The sequence below is a fragment of the Misgurnus anguillicaudatus genome, chromosome 16, assembly GCF_027580225.2.
Source record: "Misgurnus anguillicaudatus chromosome 16, ASM2758022v2, whole genome shotgun sequence".
Taxonomy (NCBI): domain Eukaryota; kingdom Metazoa; phylum Chordata; class Actinopteri; order Cypriniformes; family Cobitidae; genus Misgurnus; species Misgurnus anguillicaudatus.
This window is the reverse complement of record NC_073352.2, coordinates 26,041,819-26,067,032: the sequence shown is the minus strand read 5'-3', so window position 1 is coordinate 26,067,032 and position 25,214 is coordinate 26,041,819. Positions and strand designations below refer to the sequence as shown.

At 37.7% G+C, this 25,214-nt stretch overlaps 1 protein-coding gene across 20 annotated transcripts in view; it reads left to right on the top strand.

Moving 5' to 3' along the window:
• Window positions 1–25,214, top strand: part of prom1a (prominin 1a) — a 75,161-nt gene that overhangs the window by 30,475 nt on the left and 19,472 nt on the right. For 15 of the 20 annotated variants that reach the window (XM_055177559.2, XM_055177560.2, XM_055177558.2 and 12 more), the window contains 6 exons: window positions 12,240–12,298; window positions 12,985–13,011; window positions 15,671–15,876; window positions 23,184–23,304; window positions 23,430–23,493; window positions 23,578–23,667. In XM_055177559.2, the coding sequence (XP_055033534.2) occupies window positions 12,240–12,298; window positions 12,985–13,011; window positions 15,671–15,876; window positions 23,184–23,304; window positions 23,430–23,493; window positions 23,578–23,667 (567 nt within the window). The remainder of the gene's footprint in view (window positions 1–12,239; window positions 12,299–12,984; window positions 13,012–15,670; window positions 15,877–23,183; window positions 23,305–23,429; window positions 23,494–23,577; window positions 23,668–25,214) is intronic. The other 5 variants (XM_055177563.2, XM_055177564.2, XM_055177571.2 and 2 more) reach the window with 1 other exon arrangement.

Below are 25,214 nucleotides of genomic sequence, written 5' to 3'. Positions count from 1 at the left end.
TGTCTCCGCCCGCGGCTCCGCCTTGGTCCCTGTCTCCGCCCGCGGCTCCGCCTTGGTCCCTGTCTCCGCCCGCGGCTCCGCCTTGGTCCCTGTCTCCGCCCGCGGCTCCGCCTTGGTCCCTGTCTCCGCCCGCGGCTCCGCCTTGGTCCCTGTCTCCGCCCGCGGCTCCGCCGTGGTCCCTGCCTCCGCCCGCGGCTCCGCCGTGGTCCCTGCCTCCGCCCGCGGCTCCGCCGTGGTCTCTGCCTCCCTGGCCCTTGGACTTTCATGGCCTTGGCCCACCATCCCTCCCCCGGGTCCACCTCCATACCACCGCCCACCTGGACTTATGTACTTTGGGGGGTTTTCTTTCTGGTGGGCGTCTGGAAGCCGCCCTTTAGAGGGGGGGCTATGTAACGTGTTCCCTGTGTCCCTGTTATCTGGTGTTTTGTTATACTTGTGTTTTGGATTTATATTATGTCTCTTGTGTACCTGTGTTTAACCTGTGTTCATGTATACCCTTGTTCCCAGTTGTATCTCCCTGTGTTAATTAGTGTCTCCGCCCCCTTGTTTGTAACCATGGATATTCATTGTGATCATGCTTCTCCCCTTGTGTGTTGTCCTAGTTACTGATTGTTTCTGCTTTGTCATTGGTCTTAGTCATGCATATATACCCTGCTTATTCATTCTGTGTTTGTGGATTGTTGTTTGATGTAGATGATGTCCCTAGTGTTCCCTGGTTATGTTTTTGTCTTGTTTACACTTTTTACTCATGGAATAAACTGCACTTGGATCCGCATCTTGTCTCATCGTGTCTCACCTGGTTTCACCCGTGACAATTAACACTTAATGACATTTAAATGACAGTTTAATGTAATGTTAACCCATAAAGCTAGGTAGTTTGATAATTTGATAATTATTTTATAATTATTTTGCTATATTATGTTTATGACAGATTTATGACAAATTATGATGTATTGGTTTATGTCAAATTGTCATAACAAAGACAATTCAAACAATGTCACCTTTGCATTAAAAATGACATAACTGAACAAATGACACTTAATGACAGTTGTCATAAATGTGCATAAAATCTCATCATGTTCATGACACGTCATGTCAGTTTTATGAACACCCCTTCAAGTAAAGTGTTACCTCCTTCTTTATATACATAAATGCAGTTGAACCTAAAATAGCTGGAGAATACCAGACTAATATGAAATTTGAAGAGACAAGACGCATATCTCTGTGTATTAGAGAAACGGTAGAGGAAAGATGCACATTTCATGCAAGATGCCAGTGTCCAAAAGAGAGTAATGGTTACATTATTGTTGTTTGTGTACATACAACACGGTTTTAATTAAATCATTTGTCACCACATGAAGTTTCCAAAAGTGAGTTTAGTAGAATGCAGTTGTCTTACATGCAATTGAATTGTGAGTACAGAACAGAAGCGTCAACTGTATGCAGTGTGTATGTGATGCAATGATACTGAAATCTGACTGTTTTAGCTGACAAGCATCACATAAAAACAATTTTGGATGAAAGTAAGACTTTGAAGCACAACTCTGTCATTAAGAAACAGTATGGGGCTTGCCACCGGGGGCTAAACACCACTTAAGATAGAAACAAGTGAACTTATAAAAGGTTTTGTTGCTTTTCATCAAATACATTTTGTCTGTAATTTAAATAGCAAAAGCTGTTGGACAGCTCAATCACAAAAAATAAGAGATGCACCGATATTAAAACAAGCGCACATTTAAAGATATTTAAGTTCACGGAAACTCTGTACTGGGTTAATCCATTGGTGAAGCGGATGAATGAAACGTGTCATTCACACGCGCACATATGATAAGGGTAGGCTATTTTAAAGATCTGATTTTATAAAGGTTCAGTAAGCCGTCGGATGGATGCAATTCACTATTTGCTGAGCACATGATGCATCTATTCTCTTTGTGTTTTAACAATGCATCAATTCTGCACCAAGGAAGCCCATAAACGTAGCGTATATGATGATTTAGGTGCATCAATTCTGCTCTGGGATGTGCATAAAAGGTCCGGTCAAGCGCATAATTCCCAAAATAACCATCTGCACACTAAAGCTTTTTTACTGTGACAGTTTTGCCAATTAAGGAAAATATATTTAGCATTTGATCAAACGTACCCATTATATGTTCTCCTAAACACTGCCATGATTAATAATTACTAATGTACTTGTAAATCATTTTAAATTATTGGTTTTTACATTTGAAATTATACTAGATGTAGCTAATTTTCATTTGTTCAAGAAAAATACACTGTAGTAGTATCAGATTGAGGGGTATCCGAATTGGCTGATATTGAGAATTCTGGTATCGGAGGAGACACACATTAGCTCTCTGTACAAAATGCTCTTGGAAAATTTATTTCTCTGATTTGCACTTTTTAAGTAATAATCCACTTTATCACAAATCTTTTGGATGTCAAGCTTTATATACCCGATAATTATAGCAGTGCTTTTTAGGGATCTGCAGTGACTTGGCAAACATGCGGCTCATTTTAAAAGTTTTTCAGTCCTTTACTAAAAGTCTGCAGAAGCTTTTTAACTATTCTCTCTCTTTCAAAAGATTTATTATTAGATTTTGCTTGGCTCAAGTTTATTGGAAAAACTGGACAAAATCTAATGTAAATCTAAGATAATGTTGTCCAATTTTTGTACTGATTCTGCATGTTTTCAAAACAATACCCATTTAAATAAAGAAGTACTTTATGTCTCGATAGAAAATTTCTAGTCTCTCATAGCCAGACTGAAGGTGTGCTTTCAAATGATTTATGCCTTGAAAAGGCATTTGTCATCACTTGCTTTCTCTCAACAGATATTATTTAGAAATCCAACTGATGAGATGTAAAAACCCTAAGTGAGTTTCACATCTCTGGCGGGCCTTGATAATGTGAGGTGATGTGGCTTACAAATGTATTCACGACTGCTTATCTCCACAGCCACCTTGGGGAGATCTCCTGATGAAATATTTATGAAGATACAGTGGGTTTTGCACAAAATAAAGTATCTCTCTCCCTCTTTGCCACGCTAACTGAGATAAATCTCAAAAGCAAAGTCGTGGGTGTGAGCATGCATTCTGCAGAGACGATGACAGCAGGGATGAGCGTGTGCCGTGTAGTATAGAAACAAATTGGTAGCATCAAAGAGATGTTTGCCATGATGAAATATTGTGTTGCATGCCGTTACAAGACTAGAAATTATCCACAGATACAGTCTGTGATGTACCTGTTTCATTCTGTGATAAATCTGTGATGTTATGCTTAAAGCAAAGCCACAAAATAGAGTCATTAACATTGAGTGAACATTTTGAGTATGGTTGAGTATGCTGATGTGCTTGGATTCGTGACATGACATGCAGGGACTGTCGCATGTGTCGAATGCCAATGGGAAAACAAGCATGCATAAACATGCACTGAAATATTTATAACATGCATTCCTGTCATATCCCCTACATGACCTAAATCAGTGTTTCCCAACCATTACTGAGTCATATTTTCTGTTTTGACAAAGCAAAAAATTTGGTCCATAGCTGTCACTGGGGCAGTACCTTTCTAAAACTACACCTTTTGTACTTGAAAAGTTCATATTAGTACCTCAACGGTACATATTGGTACCAAATGTATACCTAAATGGTACATACAGGGTCTTTTTAAAATGATACTGCCCCAGTGTGACAGGCAGCTAGGGATTATTTTAGACCCGCACAACACTTTAACCCAAATGTAGTGTGGATGTGTTTACAGTACTGCTGTCCTAAGTCGCTCATCCCTGTCTTTGTTTATGGCTGAGGCCAGGAGTCTGTTTATTTCCTGCTGAATGAATGGAAGCACAGCCGATTAAACCAGGTCAGAGAGAGAGAAACTAGGAGAATTCCTCCCAGAGGACCATAAGAAAATAGATCAGGCCTGAGAAACTGCCAGGACGTTTTTGTTTGCCTTTATGAGGTTCTTGGGCACGGCATCATGAATGAACTGTAGTGATTAATAGAGATTTAGTGGGAGTTTAAACTTATGTCAGGCTTAGAACAATTTTGTACCAAGTACTTGCAATTCAGAATTATGGTTTATCAGACATTGTAATGGCATTTCGTTGTTTAATTGATCTAACAGCAGTCATGTGAGATAACTATTGACAAGGGGTTTATATATGGAAATATTAAAATGTCATGAATGTACATTGCTGTGCCTGGTGCAGTAGTGATTATGTGAGCACTTACTAAGTCATTAATCATGAGCACTTACTAAGGAATGGAGATTATAAATATATATATATAAAATAATAATGATATTAGATAATAGTTGGAGAAAATTAAATCATTAATCATTTCAGTTTGATTGCTTTTTTATAGTTTGGCATTGTTGCAAAGCAGATTTACACTTAATGTCTGTACATGTTACTACAGATAGTAGAGACATAAGGAAAAACAGATCATTATGAAATGGCATGAACAATTAAATGTGCTGTGCTTTGGCAATAATAACTGTGACAACAATGATTGTTTGTAAAATTGTAATCAGTTTTTAAAGGTCCCATAACATGAAAATCTAAAAGTGCTATAATTGGGTCCCCAGTGCTTCTATCAACCTAGAAAACTCGAAAAAGATCAACCCAGTAACTTAGTTTTGGTAAACCATTCTTTGCAAGCATGTGAAAAATAGGTCATTGTAATTTGGCTCCCCTTATGATGCCATAATGGGATCTTATTATAATAATACCACCTCTTAATCTGCACAATCTAACCATGGCACTGCAATTAAGTACAGAGAGAGAGAGAAAATAATTGACAACACAATTGAGTTTCAATTTTAACAAACTATCATCGTTGTGAGCAGTGTTTGCATTTCATGAGCTCATTTGCATTTTAAACGAAAAACGGCACATATTTGCTCGCACCTACAAAGTGGAAATTTTAAAGGGGTGGATCAATGGTATTTCATGCATTCTGACTTATTAACACAGTTTAAGAGTTGTTTCCTCATGCTAAACGTAGGCAAAGTGTCAAAAAAGCAGTTGGGTGTGTTAAAGAGTATTTCTGTGCCGAATGCACTTCGCCAGGGTTTGTACAAGTTTCGGAAACCCTGCCCACCCGTCAATCAGCGAGAGACGCTAGAACATCACACATCACGCAACAGATTTGTTCAATTTCAAGACTCATGAATGAAGAAGTGTGTTTTTGGATGTAAGGAGAAGAAAGCCAGCCTTATGGAAACAAGGGAAAGAGTTTATTATCCGGGGTAGCAGCAGAGTTTTGCGTGTTTTTGATGCGCTGGATTTCATTGAAAAGTCCCAACCGGGTCATGAGTTGCATGTGTTAAGTAAGACTTCTGTGTTATGTTGGAAATAGGTGCGTGCATATTATATAAATGACACAAATATGTAGTGAATCATAAGTAAAACAGTGTTGTATAGTGTTGCATGACTCGTACTCGCTCCTCCCGCAGCAGTAACTCCTCCTTAATTTTTTCGTACGTTATCGGAAAGAATCGGTAAAGCTAATCTTTCTTTTATAAATCTGATTAAACTAAAGACTCTTCTGAGATATAAAGGATGTAATACTCTCTGTAGGTTTTCCAGATTAACATCAGAAATGCAGAAATAGCGTGTGTTATGTGAGCTTTAACATGTTATAATAATCTATATGGTATTTAGAGCTAAAACTTCACATACAGGTATGTACTCTGGTGACACCAAAGATTTATTTTACATCTTACAAAAGTCTTGTGACATGGCACCTTTAAACAAAAAGTTGACAACTACAACAAATTTATTTTGTAAGTCTACATTGAATGCTGCTCAATGATACACAGAATCGTTGGGTACAGCGGTCATAGTTGTGTTTTATTTAGGATATTGCCAATCAGAATCAAGGACTGGAACTAACCAATTTATAAAATAAACTTGTGTATTGTGAATGAACTGTATTCATTACAGCAACAGTTCAGAGAGTCCATTCACACTAAAAGTGTTTTAAGCACTGGACTGCTGACTGGTAGTAAACATTCGTACAAGACTGCTGTATATAATAACATCAAGTTAATCACGTGAGCTTCACCGTTTGCACTCTCATTGGTAGTTGCCACACTGCAACTATCATTTTTTACTCATGGCACAGTACCTCGAATTGCTAACTTCCATTAAAATAAATCACCACTGGTCTCTTTTTGCTCTGTTTGCACATCAGGATTTAAGAGTCAAAGGGTTAATGATGACTAAGGGGGCATGTACACCAAGGCAATGTCACTTTTCACTTGACTATCCAATCACAGTGGAGGAGGCTGGGACAAATATTACAACAACCAAATGCACATCGTTCAAAGACTGATAAACAAAGCAGAAGTATCATAGCAACCAAAAACCGCTGGCAAGCACCCACAGCGCTGGGGTTAGGGAATGGGGTAGGTTAGGGGAATAGAATATATAGTTTGTACAGTATAAAATGCATTACGTCTATGGAATGTCCCCATAAAACATGTAAACCAGAATGTGTGTGTGTGTGTGTGTGTGTGTGTGTGTGTGTGTGTGTGTGTGTGTGTGTGTGTGTGTGTGTGTGTGTGTGTGTGTGTGTGTGTGTGTGTGTGTGTGTGTGTGCGCGTGCTTGCACGTGTGTATTTGTGTGGGACTGTGTTAAACGAACTACAGTACTATATGTGACAGCAAGATCGATCAGTGAAGGATAAGGAGAGACACACTTCAACCTTGTTTTTCTTCCTCTCTCATTTCCAAACAACTCATGTCTTCACTGATCCACCACCTCCCTCCTCTGCCCTGTTCCACTTCTCCACACTGATCTTCTTTTTCTCCATTCGGCTCTCCTCATCCTCTGTGTCCTCTCCGTTTGCTGAAAATTGGAGTTTCCTGGATGAGACAGCTGGAGTACTATGCCCCACTGAATCTTTACCCACAATGCAATCTGTCCAAAGATTACTGAGCTGGTCTCTCTTTGTGCGGTTAAAATATTATGCCTTGTGCTTGGTAGGTTTTGTCGAAATGGTTGATTCAAAAAATATAATGAAGTAAATTAGTCATGCTTAGACTGTGGAATTAAAGGAAAATAAGCATAATTATATTGCACTTACCTCACCAAGGCCTGTAGAATCCAATCTGGTCTTTTGGCATTTTTAGTCTGTTATGCATTGAACAAACCCAAATTTTTGATGATACATTGCGGTGTCCTGTTAATTTATAATGAAATATATATTGTCTTTCTTATATATATTATATATTGCTTGCTGTATTATTAATTCCTTTTTGCTATAAATTATGCAAAAGTAAGGCAATCACATGCTTGGTGATTTTTAATTGAAGACTTGAATTAAGGTCATGATGATTAGCCAGGACTTCAAAATAATAGCAAAACACGCCCGTGTGGTGACTGGTAATGTTTTTCATGGCCACATGCTCGAGGAAGGGTTTAGGAATTATTGCCTGTCTTCCATACTAATCCAGTGAAGTCCTTTAAACCCACAGTATTTCAAAGAATAAAAGACATCTCCCCTAGAGGTGCCTATGGAGTGATGATTAGTTGAAAGTAGAGCCCTCAGCAACCCAGTCACAAAAACAGCTGTGTTGAGCTCTTTTCCTAACAGAATAGATGTAGTAATCTGCTTATGAATCCAATATCTACAAAATCCAGCGATTTACCGATAGACATTACTGAGCTTCTGCTGCTCTTTTTGAGAAAACTGCAATGCACCAAGAGGAAGGAAAAGTTTTACAATGCATCAGTGTCTAATTCTTATTCCTCATGAAATATTTATTCTACTTTAAGATAATAAACTGTTGTGCATTGTGTCGCATTGACATTTTTGAAGAGATTTAACAAAAATGATACAAGCTATAGCCGATTTTATCGGACACACGTGCATTGTCGAGGTTACGCATCTGGACAGTTCTTAACTTCTGGGCTCTTTTTGTTTAATGGTATGGCTAGTGGCTAAATTGAACTGTTGAACAAATACCTTTTTTCAAAATAATAATATGTTTTGGTTTCCTAAAGATGAGGGGAGACTGCGATCATGGATCACCGCTACGTGAAGGGAAGTTTGGCAGCCGATCTGTAGTTAACATTGTATACATTAATTTTACACAGTAAAGTTAGCTCATTGCAGTGACTCTAAAAGGACTGTATTGTTATTCATTCTTTATGGAAGTCTACTGAAAGTTACTTTTGTTCCACGAAAGCTGTTTGTTTATGTTGTTACCGCTGAATCTGTCTTTTATCAGTATTCCTTGGGATTTGAATGAACAACCTTTGCGCTACTTACTTTATGAATGTACCAAATAAGCTACAGAAATGTGTTAATTTTTTGTTTGTACAAATTGGTACATTGATAAATAATCAGCACAAAGGTTGTTCGTAACATGGCTGCAGGATTTCGCAATGATATTACGCAATGTCGGAAAATAGTTCCCTGCTATTAAAAGTTACCAAGGGGACTATTTTCAGGTGCTGCGTAATATCATTGCGCCTGTTGCAGCCATAGTACGACAGCAAAGTCCTTAATTATTATGCCAGTTTGAGAGTATAGTTCCTAGCCATTTCGTCCTAGAAAATCGCAACTTTTAATTTTCCGTCAGTCTTAGTACACGATGTAACTACAGAAGAGCCAAGTTTTTAATAGGAAAAATATCGAAACTCTTTGGTTATTTTTTTGTGCGATGCTAATGGTCTAATCAGATTAAATGGATTGTGCTAAGCTAGGCTAAAAGTGGTACCGCCAGACCCGGAAATTAGCTGAATGGATTCCAAAACGATAAAAATCTAATATTAGGGATGCACCGATACCACTTTTTTTGGAATACGAGTACTTGCATTTCAGTACTTGCCGATACCGATACAGAGTACTTAATAAAAAAAACATGATTTAAATTTACAAGGTAACAGCTTTAGTCATATAATTTAACAAAAAAAAAAAAACAAGGGACTAGTTTGGAATTAAGAACATTTGTTTAAAATGAAAAGCATGTTGTATGCAACATATTACAGAATAAATGATTGTAAAAAAAATGTAAACAGTGACAGTGCAACTCAAGTTTTTTTTTCAGTTTGTTGTAAACTCTTTGGACAACACAAGAGGATGAATTAACCCCTTACACGCCGCTCAAACATAGACATTTCTCAGACCGTGGCATAGATCCCCGGTATCGGGGGACTTTTAACGAGTACGAGTACTTTAGAAAATGTGGTATCGAGGCCGATACCTAATAGCAGTATCAGTGCATCCCTATCTAATATTTATCTCTTTGGTGCGCTGGAAAATGAGCATATTTTCAAAAAAAAGTGGAGTGTCACTTTAAGTAAAATCAATGAAAAAAATAGTCCTGACCGACTGTGAAAAGCAGCACAATGTTTGTGGTTGCTAAGGGTGTTGCACAGTGATACACAGAATTGTTGCGTGAAGCAGTCATAGCTGTGCTTTATTGTAAAAATTATATCACGTTTTATCAAAATCAAGGACTGGAAAATATATTTTATATAACAGATACATTTTATTATATTTTTTTTCAATAAGGTTCATTAGTTAACATCAGTTAATGTATTAACTAACATGAACAAACCATGAGCAATACATTTGTTACAGTATTTATTAATCTTTGTTAATGTTAGTTGATAGAAATAAAGCTTTTAATTGTTTGTTCATGTTAGTTCACTGTGCATTAACTTACGTTAACAATATTTTAATAAGTATTAGTAATTGCTGAAATTAACATGAACAAAGATTAATAAATGCTGTGTGCAGTTCATTATTAGTTCATGTTACCTAATGTAGTTAACTAATGAACCTTATAGTAAAGTGTTACCTATTTTTCACATATATATGTGTGTGTAATTTATTTTATTTGCAATGGTTTGTTTTTAGATTGTTATTGTCTACATGTAGCTTCAGGACATGGTGTGCTGGGATGTTTGCCATCATTGCTCATGATGTTTGTGATGTTGTATCCAGGTGATTTGTGTATGGGATTATGATGCTATGGGAGTGGAAAACTTTTAGGGTTCTCAGAGAGTATTTGTCCCAATGTCTCATGCGTATCCCTATAGATGAGTTCTATATTATAAGCATCTTTGTGAAAACAATGTGCTAATTGGATGAAAAAGTAACATACGTTGAGAGAAGGGCCCTATTTTAACGATCTAAGCGCATTGTCTAAAGCGCACAGCGCAACGTCTAAATGGGCGTGTCCGAATCCACTTTTGCTAATTTAGCGACGGGAAAAATGGTTTCTGCGCCGAGCGCATGGTCGAAAAGGGTTGGTCCTATTCTAATAGGAGTATTTTGGGCGTAACGTGCAATAAACCAATGAGAGTCTCAGCTCTCATCCCCTTTAAAAGCCTGTTGCGCTGGCGCTATGTTTAATCCCTATTTAGATGACAGACTTTGTAAACTGAAAAACTAACCGGAGGAAGAAGATCCCCAGTTTAAGATTAATGTTAAATAATTGTGCTGTTTTTCACTTGTATTAAAACCTTTACAAATCGTTTTCTTGTAGTCATGGAAGTAAAAAAGCAGGCTTTAAATTGCTTTAAATGTATGGCTATCCAATATTATCAAAAATGTATTAATTATTAATAATTTACAAGTATGTAAGATAAGGTTTGTACTCTAAAAATACTTTATTTGTAACAAACAGGAGATAAAGAGTTTTTTTAAGCATTACTTAAAAATGTTTCTCATCTAACCATATCCACAGGTACAGAGTCATCATATACAATAAATCCGTGAGGTAGCATTTAAAAACATTTAAAAATAGATGCATTTGTTTAAAGCAAAGCATTTATTTACTTACCAGGCTACAGTTGAAGCAGCTCTTTGCGCCTTCTAACGTCTCATAATTAGTCCTCATTTATGTCCAAGAGACTCAATAATAATCTTTTACATTCAATCCTTTAATCTTTCATATTTAAAAGCGTTTTTGTGCTGTTGCGCATTCATGTATGAGATAAGCAAACCCGCGTTGTCCTCCCGTTTATAAGCGCATATTACTAATGCGCTCTTTAAATAACAAAAAACATATTGCGCCATTGCGTAGTCTATTTTAGTTGCCTCAAAATAGCAACGCGCCAACAATGCGCCTGAACACACCTCGTTTTTAGAACAGAACGCCCATGGGTGCAAAAAGGGGCGCAAATGCATTTGCTATTTAAACAACGTGGCGCTAAACGTGAAAATTATAATTGCACAGGGTGGAAATTAGCGAAAGACACTTGCGTCGCGCATTGCGCTGCATTGCGCTGCATTGCGCCGGGTGTAAGATAGAGCTAAATGTGTTTCTGTGGATATATGCAGTATATATATAACACCACACTCCAGACTTTATATTATGTTTACATGGCAAATTCACAAAGCAAACTACAGTAGCTGCTGACAGTAGATGCTCTGAGGGTGCTTTTTTATGAATGCAACTAATTTTTTATTTTAAGGTTGTGTCTATTGTGTAGCCGAGGGCTGCACATCTTGTTGAAGTTTCAGTTGTAGGGTTAGGCTTATCCACAGTTTGTAACAAACAGGAGATAAAGAATCTACAAACGGCTCTCCGCACGTTTTAACACTTGGACAGCGTTTTTTTAAGTAAAGAGTTTTTTTAAGCATTACTTAGAAATGTTTCTCATCTCACCATATCCACAGGTACAGAGTCATCATATACAATAAATCCATGAGGTAGCATTTAAAAACATTTAAAAATAGATGCATTTGTTTAAAGCAAAGCATTTATTTACTTACCAGGCTACAGTTGAGGCAGCTCTTTGCGCCTTCTAACGTCTCATAATTAGTCCTCATTTATGTCCAAGAGACTCAATAATAATCTTTTACATTCAATCCTTTAATCTTTCATATTTAATTGCGCTGCATTGCGCCGGGTGTAAGATAGAGCTAAATGTGTTTCTGTGGATATATGCAGTATATATATAACACCACACTCCAGACTTTATATTATGTTTACATGGCAAATTCACAAAGCAAACTACAGTAGCTGCTTACAGTAGATGCTCTGAGGGTGCTTTTTTATGAATGCAACTAATTTTTTATTTTAAGGTTGTGTCTATTGTGTATCCGAGGGCTGCACATTTTGTTGAAGTTTCAGTTGTAGGGTTAGGCTTATCCACAGTGGGCTCACTGATATTTTTCAACTGGCTTTTGGACAACATTAAGTAACCTGTTCTGACGTGGCCGCACCGTATAAGCCCACCGCATGCTGACCATGTTTTCTTCTGTCATTGCAGATCTCGTCATTAAAGTGGCAAAGGATAAATTCGAGGCAATACAATCTGAGTACCAGAAGGTAAGTGAATGTTACTGTGAATATCTGAACCTCAATGAGATCAACATCCTTCACCACCGCAGTTAAAGTGATATTTCAACTAAAATATTAAAAAAAAATCTCAACACATATGCTTTGAAGCAATATTTTATTAAAGAGGGAAGATGCAAGGAAAGGTCCTTTTCCTGTTATGAGCTTGTTTTGAAAAAGCCTTTTCCTATTATGATGAAAAGTTTTTGGAACAGGAGCCTATTTTTATAATAACGGGATTTAATGAAACAACAACTCTTCCTTTCACGTTCCACAAAACATATCAGTGTCATTGATACCAGCAAACAGCCAGTGCTTCTTGTCCGGTGTGCGACCCCCTTTAGATTTTCAAACCAAAGCGACCACTTCTGTTAACCACGTTATCAACCAGTGGTGTTATTCTTAACATGGGCAATTATTGGCTGATAATGGCTTGGTCTATAAATAATATTCTGTATGACCATTTTCACTTATGTTTTGGTTCTGTTTTGTTTTGCTCATTATTGTACGTCTATGGAGAAACTGCATGTGAATGTCATTGTGACTGTCAACTGACATGTTTGGGTCTGTCAAAATCGGTCACAATTTCTCATTTATTTGCCGTTTTTCTCTCATCTTCATATTATTTTTTTCTGTTTTTGCTTTTTTGCATGCAATCGTCTTCTGGCACCTCCCAGCCAGAAAACATTGTTCTGACTCTACAGGTAAAGTGTGTGTCCATCTAACCCTGTCAAGAACCACACCTGACCCAAATCTGACCATCCTTACTCCTTAGCTACACCTAACCCTACAAAGCTCAAATTAGATTTAAAACTAGACTTTACCCTCTGTCCGGATTAATGCAACTGACCGTGGGTGTGCCATTTATGTTTTTTATCAATGTGGGAACACAATGTTAAACAGATAAAAATTTTAATAGTGGTTCATCAAAGATTCAATAGAACATTATTAACTTTAAAGGGGACATATCATGAAAATCTGAAATGTTCCATGTTTAAGTGCTATAATTGGGTCCCCAGTGCTAATAGGTAATTTAAATTTGGCTCCCCTTGTGATGTCAGAAGGGGATAATACTGCCCCTTAATCTGCACTATCCAACCACAGTACTGCCATTTAGTGCAGAGGTCAACTCATTTGCATTTTAAAGGACACACCCAAAACGGTACATTTTTTGCTCACACCTACAAAGTGGCAATTTTATCATGCTATAATAAATTATCTATATGATCTTTTGATCTAGAACTTCACATATGTACTCTGGGAACACCAAAGATTTATTTGACATCTTAAAAAAATCTTGTGAAGTTGTTAAAGTGTCATCATTTATTAGTTTTAAATATGAAAATGTGTCTCTTTAGAGAGCCTGTTTTGTAGTAAGGATGGGTACTGAATCGATCTGTCACCTCTGTATTAAAGAAACATTACACATAACACATAAAATTGGAATTTCACTATAAACCTATCTATCAACACCATCTTTCGAATTATAGGATTTTATGATATAACATTAAATACTTGAGTGATCTTTACTTCTGTTAGGATGTTTGCAGGTTTCACACATAGTGACAGATAAACAAACAGCACTTCAGTAAATCTGAATCCAGAATCCAAAGCAGTATTTATTTCATCCCTTACAAGTGTGTGAGCCATCACCAACACGACTTACGATTCTTGCCTACAAGAGACATAAAGGAAAATAAGTTATATAATAACAGAGAATTTTAAATATAGAAATACTCTACTCTTGAGAAATAAGCAAGCGTATTTGTTGACAGACAAAGCCTCTGGTTTATTCAACGGATTATCCGCAGGCTGGCCTGAAGAGAGTCGTTCATTCGGTAGTGCTTATACTTCCACAGGACTCATGTAAATGGATTTGATGGCAACGTATGGATAAACGTTATTGTAACATTTTTCTGTTATGTTATATGTACCATGGATAATTAAAAAATGCATGGTTTATTGTCATTCTCCTGAAAGGCATTTAAGAAGATGATTGCTTTAAATTAAGGAAGTGTAAAATAAGCTTTCTTCAGCAAACGTTTTGCTTGTCTAATTTTTCAATTTATCAGCCATCATGTTTTTAAAACTGGACTTATGGTATGGAGCATGAAAATATTGCATTTCATTAAAATTTAAATGAATCTTGGTGCTTGATTAATGTGTCCCTTCATAAAAACTGTTGATATTAACTTCCTGATTTATCTAATGCTCATTTAGATTTACATATATATCTCATCCCCTTCTTTCCTCCCAGTTTTACCTACAGTTAAGAATTAACTAAATCTAAAACATAAACCTGCCAACTTTAAAGGCAAAATAAGTCTGAACTGGATTATTTAAAGGAATAGTTTACCCTTTTCTTCTGTGTGTGAAAGAAAAAACAAGTTAGCAGATTTCCGAATAGCTTTCTCGAGTGATTTGGTGCTACGGTTGCTACCTTTCACTTTAAAGGTGCACTGTGTAACTTTTAGGAGGATATCTTGACTGAAATGCAATATAATATACATAACTATATTATCAATGGTGAATAAAGACCTTACATAATGAACTGTATTGTTCTTATTACCTTAAGATAAGGCGTTTTGATCTACATACGTCGTGGGTCTCCTTACATGGATGTCACCACCATGTTTCTATAATAGCCCTAAACAGACAAACTGTTCTACAATTTTGTCCCTACATTGTGTCAGGCGACGACATGTTTGTTCTGTGGCAGCTACCATATGCGTTTCAAAATTTAGGAGTGAGCTGTGGACTAAGCTGTTGGTTGCAATTCACAATCTCACTACTAGATGGCACTGAAACACCCACACTGGACCTTTAATTGTTTGGAAAAAATGAAAGTAACTTCTTTTGTATTCTCCAGAAAATCGGACGGGCTAAAGGGCCGTTCACATTATAACAATACCTATAACGCTAACTATAACGATAAATATATTAGCGTCCACATTGTAATGATAACTTTATGCTAATTCGCTCACACGCGCGGCATTCGTGCAAATCACTTGCCTTTAATGGCTTTAACTATGGATGTTTCTTGTAATAAAAACTTGCTTTTTGATTTGATTGGCTGTGATTTGATTTGGTTTGTTATAGTTGTGGTGTGAATTCCGCTATTGTCTTTAATATAAAACGATTTTCAAAACTATACTTTTTATAGTTATCTTTATAATGTGAATGACCCTTAAGGATGACACAAAAGCGAAAAACTGATAATAGTATTTTTATTTTCGAGTGAACTGTCCCTTTAAACCAAGTCTTCAGTTTAATTGTATTTCTAAATAGAGACCAGACTTAACATCCTAGTTTGTTTGGATTCGTTGATCATGTCTAACCATTTTTTTATTATTATTTGTGCAGGTGATTTATTATGATATTGGTTTTGTCGTTTGTGCCGCTCTCGGGCTCCTATTCACCGTACTGCTGCCGCTGGTTGGGCTTTTCTTCTGCTTGTGCCGCTGCTGTGACAACTGTGGAGGTGAGATGCACCAGAGACAGAGAAAAAACGCAGACTGCCTTAGAGGACTCCTGACCACGCTATTACTAACTACCACCTTCATTATCACGTAAGTTTACGTTTCGAATCTTTCAGATCATAGTAAGTGTCCGTTCCTATTTGATCATCATTTTAGGGGATCATTTACATGTAATTCTTAAAATGACAAAGACTATTTAAGAAAACTTTTTTTTTGAGATTTGTTTTTTATGCAACACCCGTTTCAAATTGTAGGCAGCATGATTAAGACTTAATTCCAAAACAGCATTGCATATCGTTTGTGTAGAGGGCAATCTCCATGATACATTTCACTAAGTATTTTGATGTTCACTTTTATTCATTCAACTTATTCATTACGGTGTTAGATTTTTTTCAGCTTGCTAGTGCCAGACTTTAAATCAAACGAGTCTCCTGTGCAATTTAATCGAAACGTAAAATCCAATTTTAAAGACCTCAACATGCACAAAGTACCTCCCGCAGTTAATCCACAGCAAAGCCACATTCACTATGTATCCAATGACGTATTGTGGACAAATGCGTACTTGAAGAAAGAAATCGCACAAAGGCAGAGGCTTCAGGATAGCGACGGCAAACAGATGAGAGTATTTGATGTTCTGCTGTTTAATGGATTTAGCTTGCTGGCTCTTTATTAAAGATTCCTTAACACATGCCTGGCTGCCTGGAGATGTGCATCTCTTACCTCGTTTTGAAATCTCTTTGGATTTCGGTGTTCATGTGTGGTGGTGATAATGAAGTCATAACAGCAGCAACTGTATGCAGCGAACTCTTCAGGGCTATATTAAAAAGGTATAAAGAGAGAGGTACCATACAGTTTCTTGGTGGAAAGTTTGACTGAAACTGATTCAAAGGCTGTGGTCCTAAGTGGACCCTTCACAAAGAGTAGAGTGATTTTCTTGATTATTGAATAGCTCTTGGGTCCAAGCAGCTCCAGGGGTGGCGGTAAAGTGTTTGAATAAATAGCTTTGTGTACTCTTTTTGAACTCAAACTGTTGATATACCTTAGTCACAAGGTGAATCCAGGGCATTTTGCCTTTGATTTTCGCAGAGCACATCTAAGTTTAAGTGCATCTGACATGTTTTTTGAGCATTTTCTTTTATCTGGCTCTCATGTTTAGCTTGAGTCATTTCACTTTAATGGCAGCGAACAGGTTAGTCAGCAATTGAAATGCCTTATTTTCACAAATGTCACTTTAGTCATTGTACTTTAGGTTTTTTGTATTTTAGGTGTTTCGCTGCAAAACCCTCTAAGTACAATGCAAAAATTACTCAATTATTCACTCTTTAGTGTCCTTATTTTAAATAAAGGTAAAAGGCTCAAAAATTTGGTCAATATCCTAATATATTCGGCAAACCTCTTATAACTGGGTAGAAAAAGTCTTGCTTCGTGAAGTACGCACATCGTTGTTTAGGGGTGCACCGATATATCGGACAATGATGCTTGCTATGCTTCTCAATGAATTACGATGAAATGCCACTACATCCAATAGCCAGAGGGCGCTCTCGTGCAGAAACTCAATGTGCGCTGCAGACGAAGAACCATTCGCAGCTACGCCCCTATCGTAGTTCATTCATTTTTTCTTCCATGCACTTAGAGGACTTTGCTGAAAAATCGGTGTGGCGTTTAACAAAGCGTTATTTCTGAATGGCCTGAGGCCGGGATTAAGTGGGATTTGAAGTGAAAGTATCTAATGACTGTTTAATACGTGCCAATCTCATTTAGCAGCTTTTGCATCTGAACTCTTCATTTTTTATTGCACATTTGCTTGATAAGTTGAGTCTTTTTTCCTGAGAGCGGTTTTGTTTTCTTATAAAACACTGGGTATAATTTAGTCATGATGAATTATTACAAATATGACCCAATTATGACAAGAAATTTCTCATTAGTGCCATTTCGCTACTTGGAGAAAAGGCAAGATTTCGTAGGCACCCTGTCAACCCCTTCATGAACACAATGGTGATGGTCAGGCAACATAAAAGCTTGAGGCGTCTATGACTGTTGTTTTTAGTCCTTTATTTCCTCTATTGCTGTTTCAAGCAGTCTTTCAGACATTGGATAGTCTATATATCTATCTATCTGCTTGCCACATGCATTTTAAAGCATTGTAATCATTGTTTAGCATTTAATTTAACATCATTGTTGAGCTACATTCTCGTTTCAGATGTTTTCTTAGATGACTGGCTTACTACACATGTGATGTCAGATCGCCATGTGCTGTTCAGCTAAAAATAGTCGCTACTCTCCATTATTTACAAATGACCGCTCACACAATTGTGTGTGTCTCTATTCTATTCATAAGGATTGCTCTTTAAATCCTAATAATACGCTGCCATAATACTGCATGGTGTTTCATTGTAGAATGATTTTAAAGTGTGTATATTTGCTCAGTCCTTAAATATGATATTTTTATGAATCCTGAATTGACATTGGCATGGATAACACATCAGGGTTCACATATTTTCAGATATTTTCTTTATCTGCAGTCCATAATGTCAAACACATTCCAGCTTTTGTCTAGGAGACACAAATGAGATATTAAAGAGATATATTTGCCCGCTGTTTGAACTAAAGTAGAGACCTGGCTGCTGTTTGTAAGTAGTGTGATGCTCAGGGCATTAAAGGTCAGCAGGGTCACTGCTCTTCTGCCAACCCCAGGGTTCAGCTTGCAAAAGCGGTCTGTCAAATCAAATTCAGTAGAGAACGTAAATTCTCATGACATCTCGTACATATGGGCTCTGCAACGCACATAGTTTCATTCATTAAATCACTGTCCACTTAAACAGTAAAAGCCTATATTCACTAAACATTGCAAGTTTCGCCCATTTTGATCCATTTGCGGTCAAAATATGGTGATGCATGGACAGATCTTGATTCAGTATCTGTCATGAATCATTGCATGCAAATATGTGCTAGTTTGCAGCGTGTGTGTGCGCATATTTGTTCATTCTTTTTTGCGATAGTCATATTATGGAAATACAGCTGCTCTTGGCACAGACACTGTATTTGCATGCTTGCATATCCAATGAGCGACTGTGTTTCTTTAAAGCAGCTTTTAGAGGCATTGAGAGATTTCACTGCCATCGGTCCATTGTGCGCCAATATAAAAGTCAGTCAAAGCCAAATCTGTCCATTTGGAGTATGACAGCCAGGGAACATTTTGGATGAAATGATTAGCAGAAATGAATTTGTTTACAATATTTTGGTGGAACAGAATGGCGAGAGAGAGCAAGAGATAGAGAAAGCTTTGTTCGTGCGGTTATTAATGTGTCCTCCTTCTGTCCTACACATGGAAAAGAGAAATGATTGTCTCTCATTTCAATTACCCGCCCATTCTGGCCTACTTTCACAGCACACACATGGGGCTTGGTGCTCGCATATGCGCAAACATACTTATAGCTGGGACATTTTTTCCTGGAATAATACAACTATTTTTCAGCCACAGTGTAATTTGGGAAAAAAATTACATTTGAAGTCAACAATTTGGACATAACTGCTAGGGCTGCACGATATATCAGGGAAAATATTGTTATTGTAAAAATATATACAATATCCATATCGCAGAGAGTTGCGATAAATTACTTATATTTTACGTGTCTATCATTTGTGTGTTGCATGCTTATATTGTCCAAATTAGATCAATCAGAAGCTGCCTTACTAAATACCCGCACATATGTATATATGTGTAGTCTGATGAATTATACAAATCCTGATTTTATGATCTAAATAAATGTTTCTCATTTTACTATAATGGTAGTTAAAACTTCTTCCCCCTGTTTTTCCAAAATAAAGCACTGACCCTCATTTTCCAGTCTACAGTGCCTCTCTTTGTCCGGGTCAGTAGCTCGGCTCTGTCGTGGTGGTGGGCCGATTGTGTTACAGGTCCGTCAAGCACAGGGGATTCAGCAGGTACCTGGGACGCCTGCATTGCAGGGCGAAATCAAACCCGATGGGTCATCTTGTGTTAAAGAGGCAGTCAATGAGGTTCTTACCCCCACCCTGCTTCTCATCCCCAAAAAGAGGCAGTTTAAAAACAGGGACACTGTTGGAGTAGCTGCTGGGTTTAATCTGGCTGAATACAGCGATCATTGTGAAAGTAACTCGACTCCTGCCCACTTTAGTATACACATAGACATTCTTCAGTGCAATGAACCTACCCAAATAATGCAGTACAATGTCACTAAGATGCCAATGTGGAGCCAATGCAAATGCAGGAGATATTTATTGGGAAGATTCATGTATTATAGGATAAATGATGAACAGAAGAGTTTGGGTACTCAGTTTATAGTGTTTTGGATTTGAATCCCTTTTTTTCGTTCAGGACAACTTAAAAAGTTGGATTTCAAATGGGATTTAATGTCATATGTTAAATGTATATCATGTGTAAAGCAATATTGACTATATTTCTGTCCCTAGTTGATATTATCATGGTGAGGTGTACATTTTTGTTGCCGCATTTATTTTGTGACGCCACACTTGCCAGAAGCTGTTTGAATTCTGTTTTTGGCATTTTTAAAGATTTAGTTATAGCTTTGGGACATTAATTTTCTTCTTAACATTGCATTAGCAACCCAAAGATAAGGTGTTCAATCCCCAGGACACACATAAAGGTATTGATACAAATGCAGTGTCTTGTTGCTTGTTAAAACATTTTTGCTTTATTCTGGTCCATACGAGGTTCCCTACAGTGTGTTTTCGGCTGTGCCCTCTGTGTGGAATGCCATCTTCAAAGACTCTTTGTTTACTGCCTGCTATGTTTTTCCTGACCTCCGAACAGAGCAGACAGCGAGCTTACCAATACAGAGAGAGGAGGACATGGGGAATTAGAGGGAGAGAAAGAGAAAAACAATGAGGCTTTGTAGACAGCTACCCATTTCAGATCGCTATCGTTATGTGGTTTCACCCGGACAGGATTCTGCAATGCCTCCTATCTGAATTTAGAGACACAGCATTTTGCTCTGTAGAGTTTATGATAACATTGCCTGTCATTTCGGTTTTGTTGTCATCATGTTAAAAGAAGGAAATAAGTTAAATACTTTTAATATTGTCATACACAGTATATGATAACACAATGCATTATGAGAAATGTATTCATCTATGAGTAAACTACATGGGTCTTTTATTATAATAATATAAATTTGTGTTGGATTGGGTATAACAAGATTGAGCACTGCTATCACTATGAAGGGGATGGAATGCAACACTCAATATGGCTGCCCTAGAGATGGAAGTCCCGCCTTACCCCTCATTCAGACAGCCAGCGACGTTATCGCTGTGTGTCGCTTGTCTCTTTCAATGAGGCGTTTCTAAATCTGCTTGTCATAAACAAATGAGTACCATCCACGCCAGTAACTGACGAGAGAAGGATGACGTGAACTCCACTGCTTTGTTCTCATTGGTAGTCGCTCCCGAAAGTCGCTCGACATTTGCATTAAGTTAAACTTTTCTTAACTTTCTCGCGTCGCTGGACACGCCCATACGGTCGCCAACGGTCACTTTCGCTTGTGTCGCCGGAAGTCGCCAGGTTTCCATTGAAATGAATGAGATGCGTCGCTCTGCTACTGCTTGTCGTTGGCTGTCTGAACGAGGGGTTATCTCAAAAGTAGTTGCAGATGCTGTCAGACCTTTTTAGAAGTGTGTGTGATCGTACAAACCCTTAGGGGTTGTGCACACCAAAGCTTTTAAACGTGGCTGAAAATGCCTGGAGGATGCTGAATGCAAGCTTTTTTTTCAGCTGAGCGCTTTGGTTGCTGTGATACTTCTGCTTTGTTTATCAGACGTTGTACAATGCGTCGGTTGGTTGTTGTGATATTTGTCCCGCCCCTCCTCTACTGTGATTGGATGGCCGTGTGAGAACTGACATTGATGAGATTAGCTTTTCACCCAAATGTGAATATTTTTCAACTCTCAGCGCTTAATGCGGAAAAACCGCCGAGCACCGACTTTTAGCTTGTCAGTTTAGTGCTAGAAACATGGTGGTGCAAAATGGCGACTTCCATGTAATGGGGCCCGTGTTTTATGTAGATAAAAATGGCTCATTTTATGGTAATCGAAACATAACCGTTCAATGTCTTGGTGTCTTTATACACCACTGAAAGCATAATTATGTATGTCGCATTGCATTTCTGTCAAGAGATCATCATAAAAGTTACACAGTGCACCTTTAAAGGTCCCCTTCTGTGGAAGTCGCCATTTTGTGCCACCATGTTTCTACAGAAGCCCTTCATGGACAAACTTTTTTACTAAGTTATCTCCGACGATGAAATGTTTGTCCGGTGATGGCTATCGTAGCTTCTTTATGCATTTCAAAAGCTAGGGTTGGGCAGTGGACTGAGTCGTTGGTTACAATTCGCAACCTCACCACTAGATGCCACTAAAATTTACACACTGCACCTTTAAGACATCGATTGACTTTGCTTAAAATACACCCACACACACATTCATCTTGTTTTCTATATTCATGCACAAAACTAGCAAAGAATGATTCATGCATTTTGACTCAACGCCACAAAATGACTTCCTGTTTGGGCTATTGTTGCATAAGTCAATCATGGCTTTTGTCCTAGACTGAATGTACTGCAACCACGAACATAAAGGATGAGAAGAGACAAATAAGGATGCATGAATAGGTTGTATATAGGGCTGATTTTTCAGTCTGACTGAGGAGCGCTAACAGTCACCCTAATTTATTTAAAGTGCTTTCTCAACTATGAGAGATGGAGGCTTTTTAGCATTTATTCACAAGAGTTGCATAAAAAAGTCTTTATGAGCTTCTTTTATTGTATAGACCTGCACCAGTACAATGTTGTCACTAAGTTCTAGATAAAGAAAAAGCAGAGTAATCTTTCAAAGCAAGACTTATTTTATGTTTTCTAATAGTCCATCACAGACCGTGTTAGAACATGACTGTGTTAATGTGCTGCCACCTACTGGCGTTTTAGCCAATAGCTTCATTGCTGCCAACAATAAAAAATCATCAAGCTCATCAATATATATATATATATATTATATCAGTGGTCTCCAACATGTTGCCCCAACATTAATAGCCTTAATTTTAATATTTATTTATTTATTACATATTTTTATATTAGCTTTGCTTCTTTTATGCATGTAAACATTTTAAACAATGATAAAACAAGTAAAATAAAATAAAATCAACAAGTAAAAGAAAAAAAGTTTTAAGTAGGCTATATCAAAAAAGTAGCTCTCCAGATGGCTTTATCTATTGTGGTAGCCCTTCCAAAAAGGTTGGAGACCCCTGCTATATATAAAGATACCCAGAGAACACACATACTGATAAAATATATTTTTTGAATGCACTGTAAGTACATTAATATATGTAAACACATTTTTTTTAACAGGGCAGGGGTGCTTTGTGCATATGCAGCCAATCAGAACCTGAGTTCTCAGCTGAAGAGTATGAGGCGACTGGTGAAAAATAATTTAAAAGACCTGCACACCTTTGCCAATCAGACACCATCTGTAAGTACCGCAAACCTAACAAACAGACAGATGTGCAGCACGTGGAGATGTCTGGTGTGTGGGACAATAGTTCATTGTGTAGTTGTAATGGACAGATACATACTGCTCTCTCATCTCGTCCTCAGCAAATTGATTACCTGATCTCTCAGTACGGCACTGTGAAGAACCATGTGATCTATGACCTGGAGAGTAAGTACAGTATGTCATTGGTCATCTTGAGCTTCGTCTCTATCTAATGCGATTGCTTCTGTTGATTTTGTGCTGTTTCTGCAGATGTAGGTTTGCTCTTGGGTGGGCGGATACAAGAAGAGCTGGGAAAAGATGTGCAGCCTGCGCTTGATACAGCTCTCAGCATGTATGCAAGTATGTTACACGACTTTTTACTTTGCTTATGTTTGTATCTATTTTATTCTCTTGGTGCCTACACATTAAAGGTGCAGTGTGTAATTTTTAGAAGGATCTCTTGACAGAAATGCAAAATAATACACAAAACTATGTTATCAGTGGTGTATAAAGACCTTTCATAATAAACTGTTATGTGTTTATTGCCTTAGAACGAGACCTTTTTTATCTACATACAAAGAGGGTCCCCTTACATGGACGTCGCCATTTTGTGCCGCCAGAAGCCCTTAATGGACAATTTTTTTAGTAAGTTGTCTCCGACGATGACGTGTTTGTCTGGTGGCAGCTACCGTAGCTTCTCTATGTGTTTCAAAAGCGAGGGGTGAGCAGTGGACTAAGCCGTTGGTTGCAATTCGCAACCTCATCGCTAGATGCCGCTAAATTTACACACTGCACCTTACTGCAACTTACAGTTCCTCTTGGATAAATATTTATTGTAATATATCATACTACCAGTGTTGGGGAAAGTTACTTTTAAAAGTAATTCATTAAAATCTTAAAGGAACACGCCCATATTTTGGGAGGCTTATTCATCGTATCCCCCAGAGCCAGATAAGTCCATACACGCCCTCCCCACCTCCGTGCATCATGCAACTATGTCTGACGCAGCCCCCACTAGCCTAGCCCAGCACAAAGACCGGAAGCGAATGGGTCCAGCCAGCATTCTGCCCCCAATAAGTGACAAATATTACAAATAAATAACAAATATTTTCCTATTTATGTGTTGTGATTTTGTATTTATCACACCGTGTACAAATAACAAGGTCATATGAGACATAGCGATCTTTTAACAGTATACATACTGGGAACTATATTCTCAGAAGACGACGCACTGCTACTCACTCCGCCCAAGTAGCAGTGCTTCGTCTTTAGAGAATATAGTTCCCAGTATGTATACTGTAAAAAGATCTCTATGTCTCATATAACCTTGTTATTTGTACATGGTGTGATATATACAAAATCATAACACATAAATAGGAAAATGTTTGGTTATTTTGTTATTTATTGGGAGCAGTAGGTTAGCTGGAGCCATTCAATTCCAGTCTTTGTGCTAAGCTAAGCTAGCGGGGGCTACATCAGACATAGTTACAGCACGCACGGAGATGAGAAAGGTATGTATGGACTTATCTAACTCTGGGGGATAAGGTGAATAAGCTAAATTCCCAAAATGTGGGTGTGTTCCTTTAAGTTACTCCCCAAAAAAGTAACTAATTGCGTTATTTAGTTACTTTTTACATAAAAAGTAATAATTGCGTTACTTTTGCGTTACTTTTTCTTACTTGGCTGAGGCTTGATCTCTTTCGGGCTTTGCAGGTGTTTTTTATGACTGAGAAGTTCAGAAATTCAGAAATTGCATTTTCCATCGCAAAAATGTTGAGCTCTGGCCTGCCATCTCGGTTTCTGACTCAAACTGTTCCCGCTCCGGTGCGCACACATAGAAATTGCGTAATTCTACCTGACTATGTTCAGTTTAATTCAGTACATTATTTTTTTAAACAAATTAATAA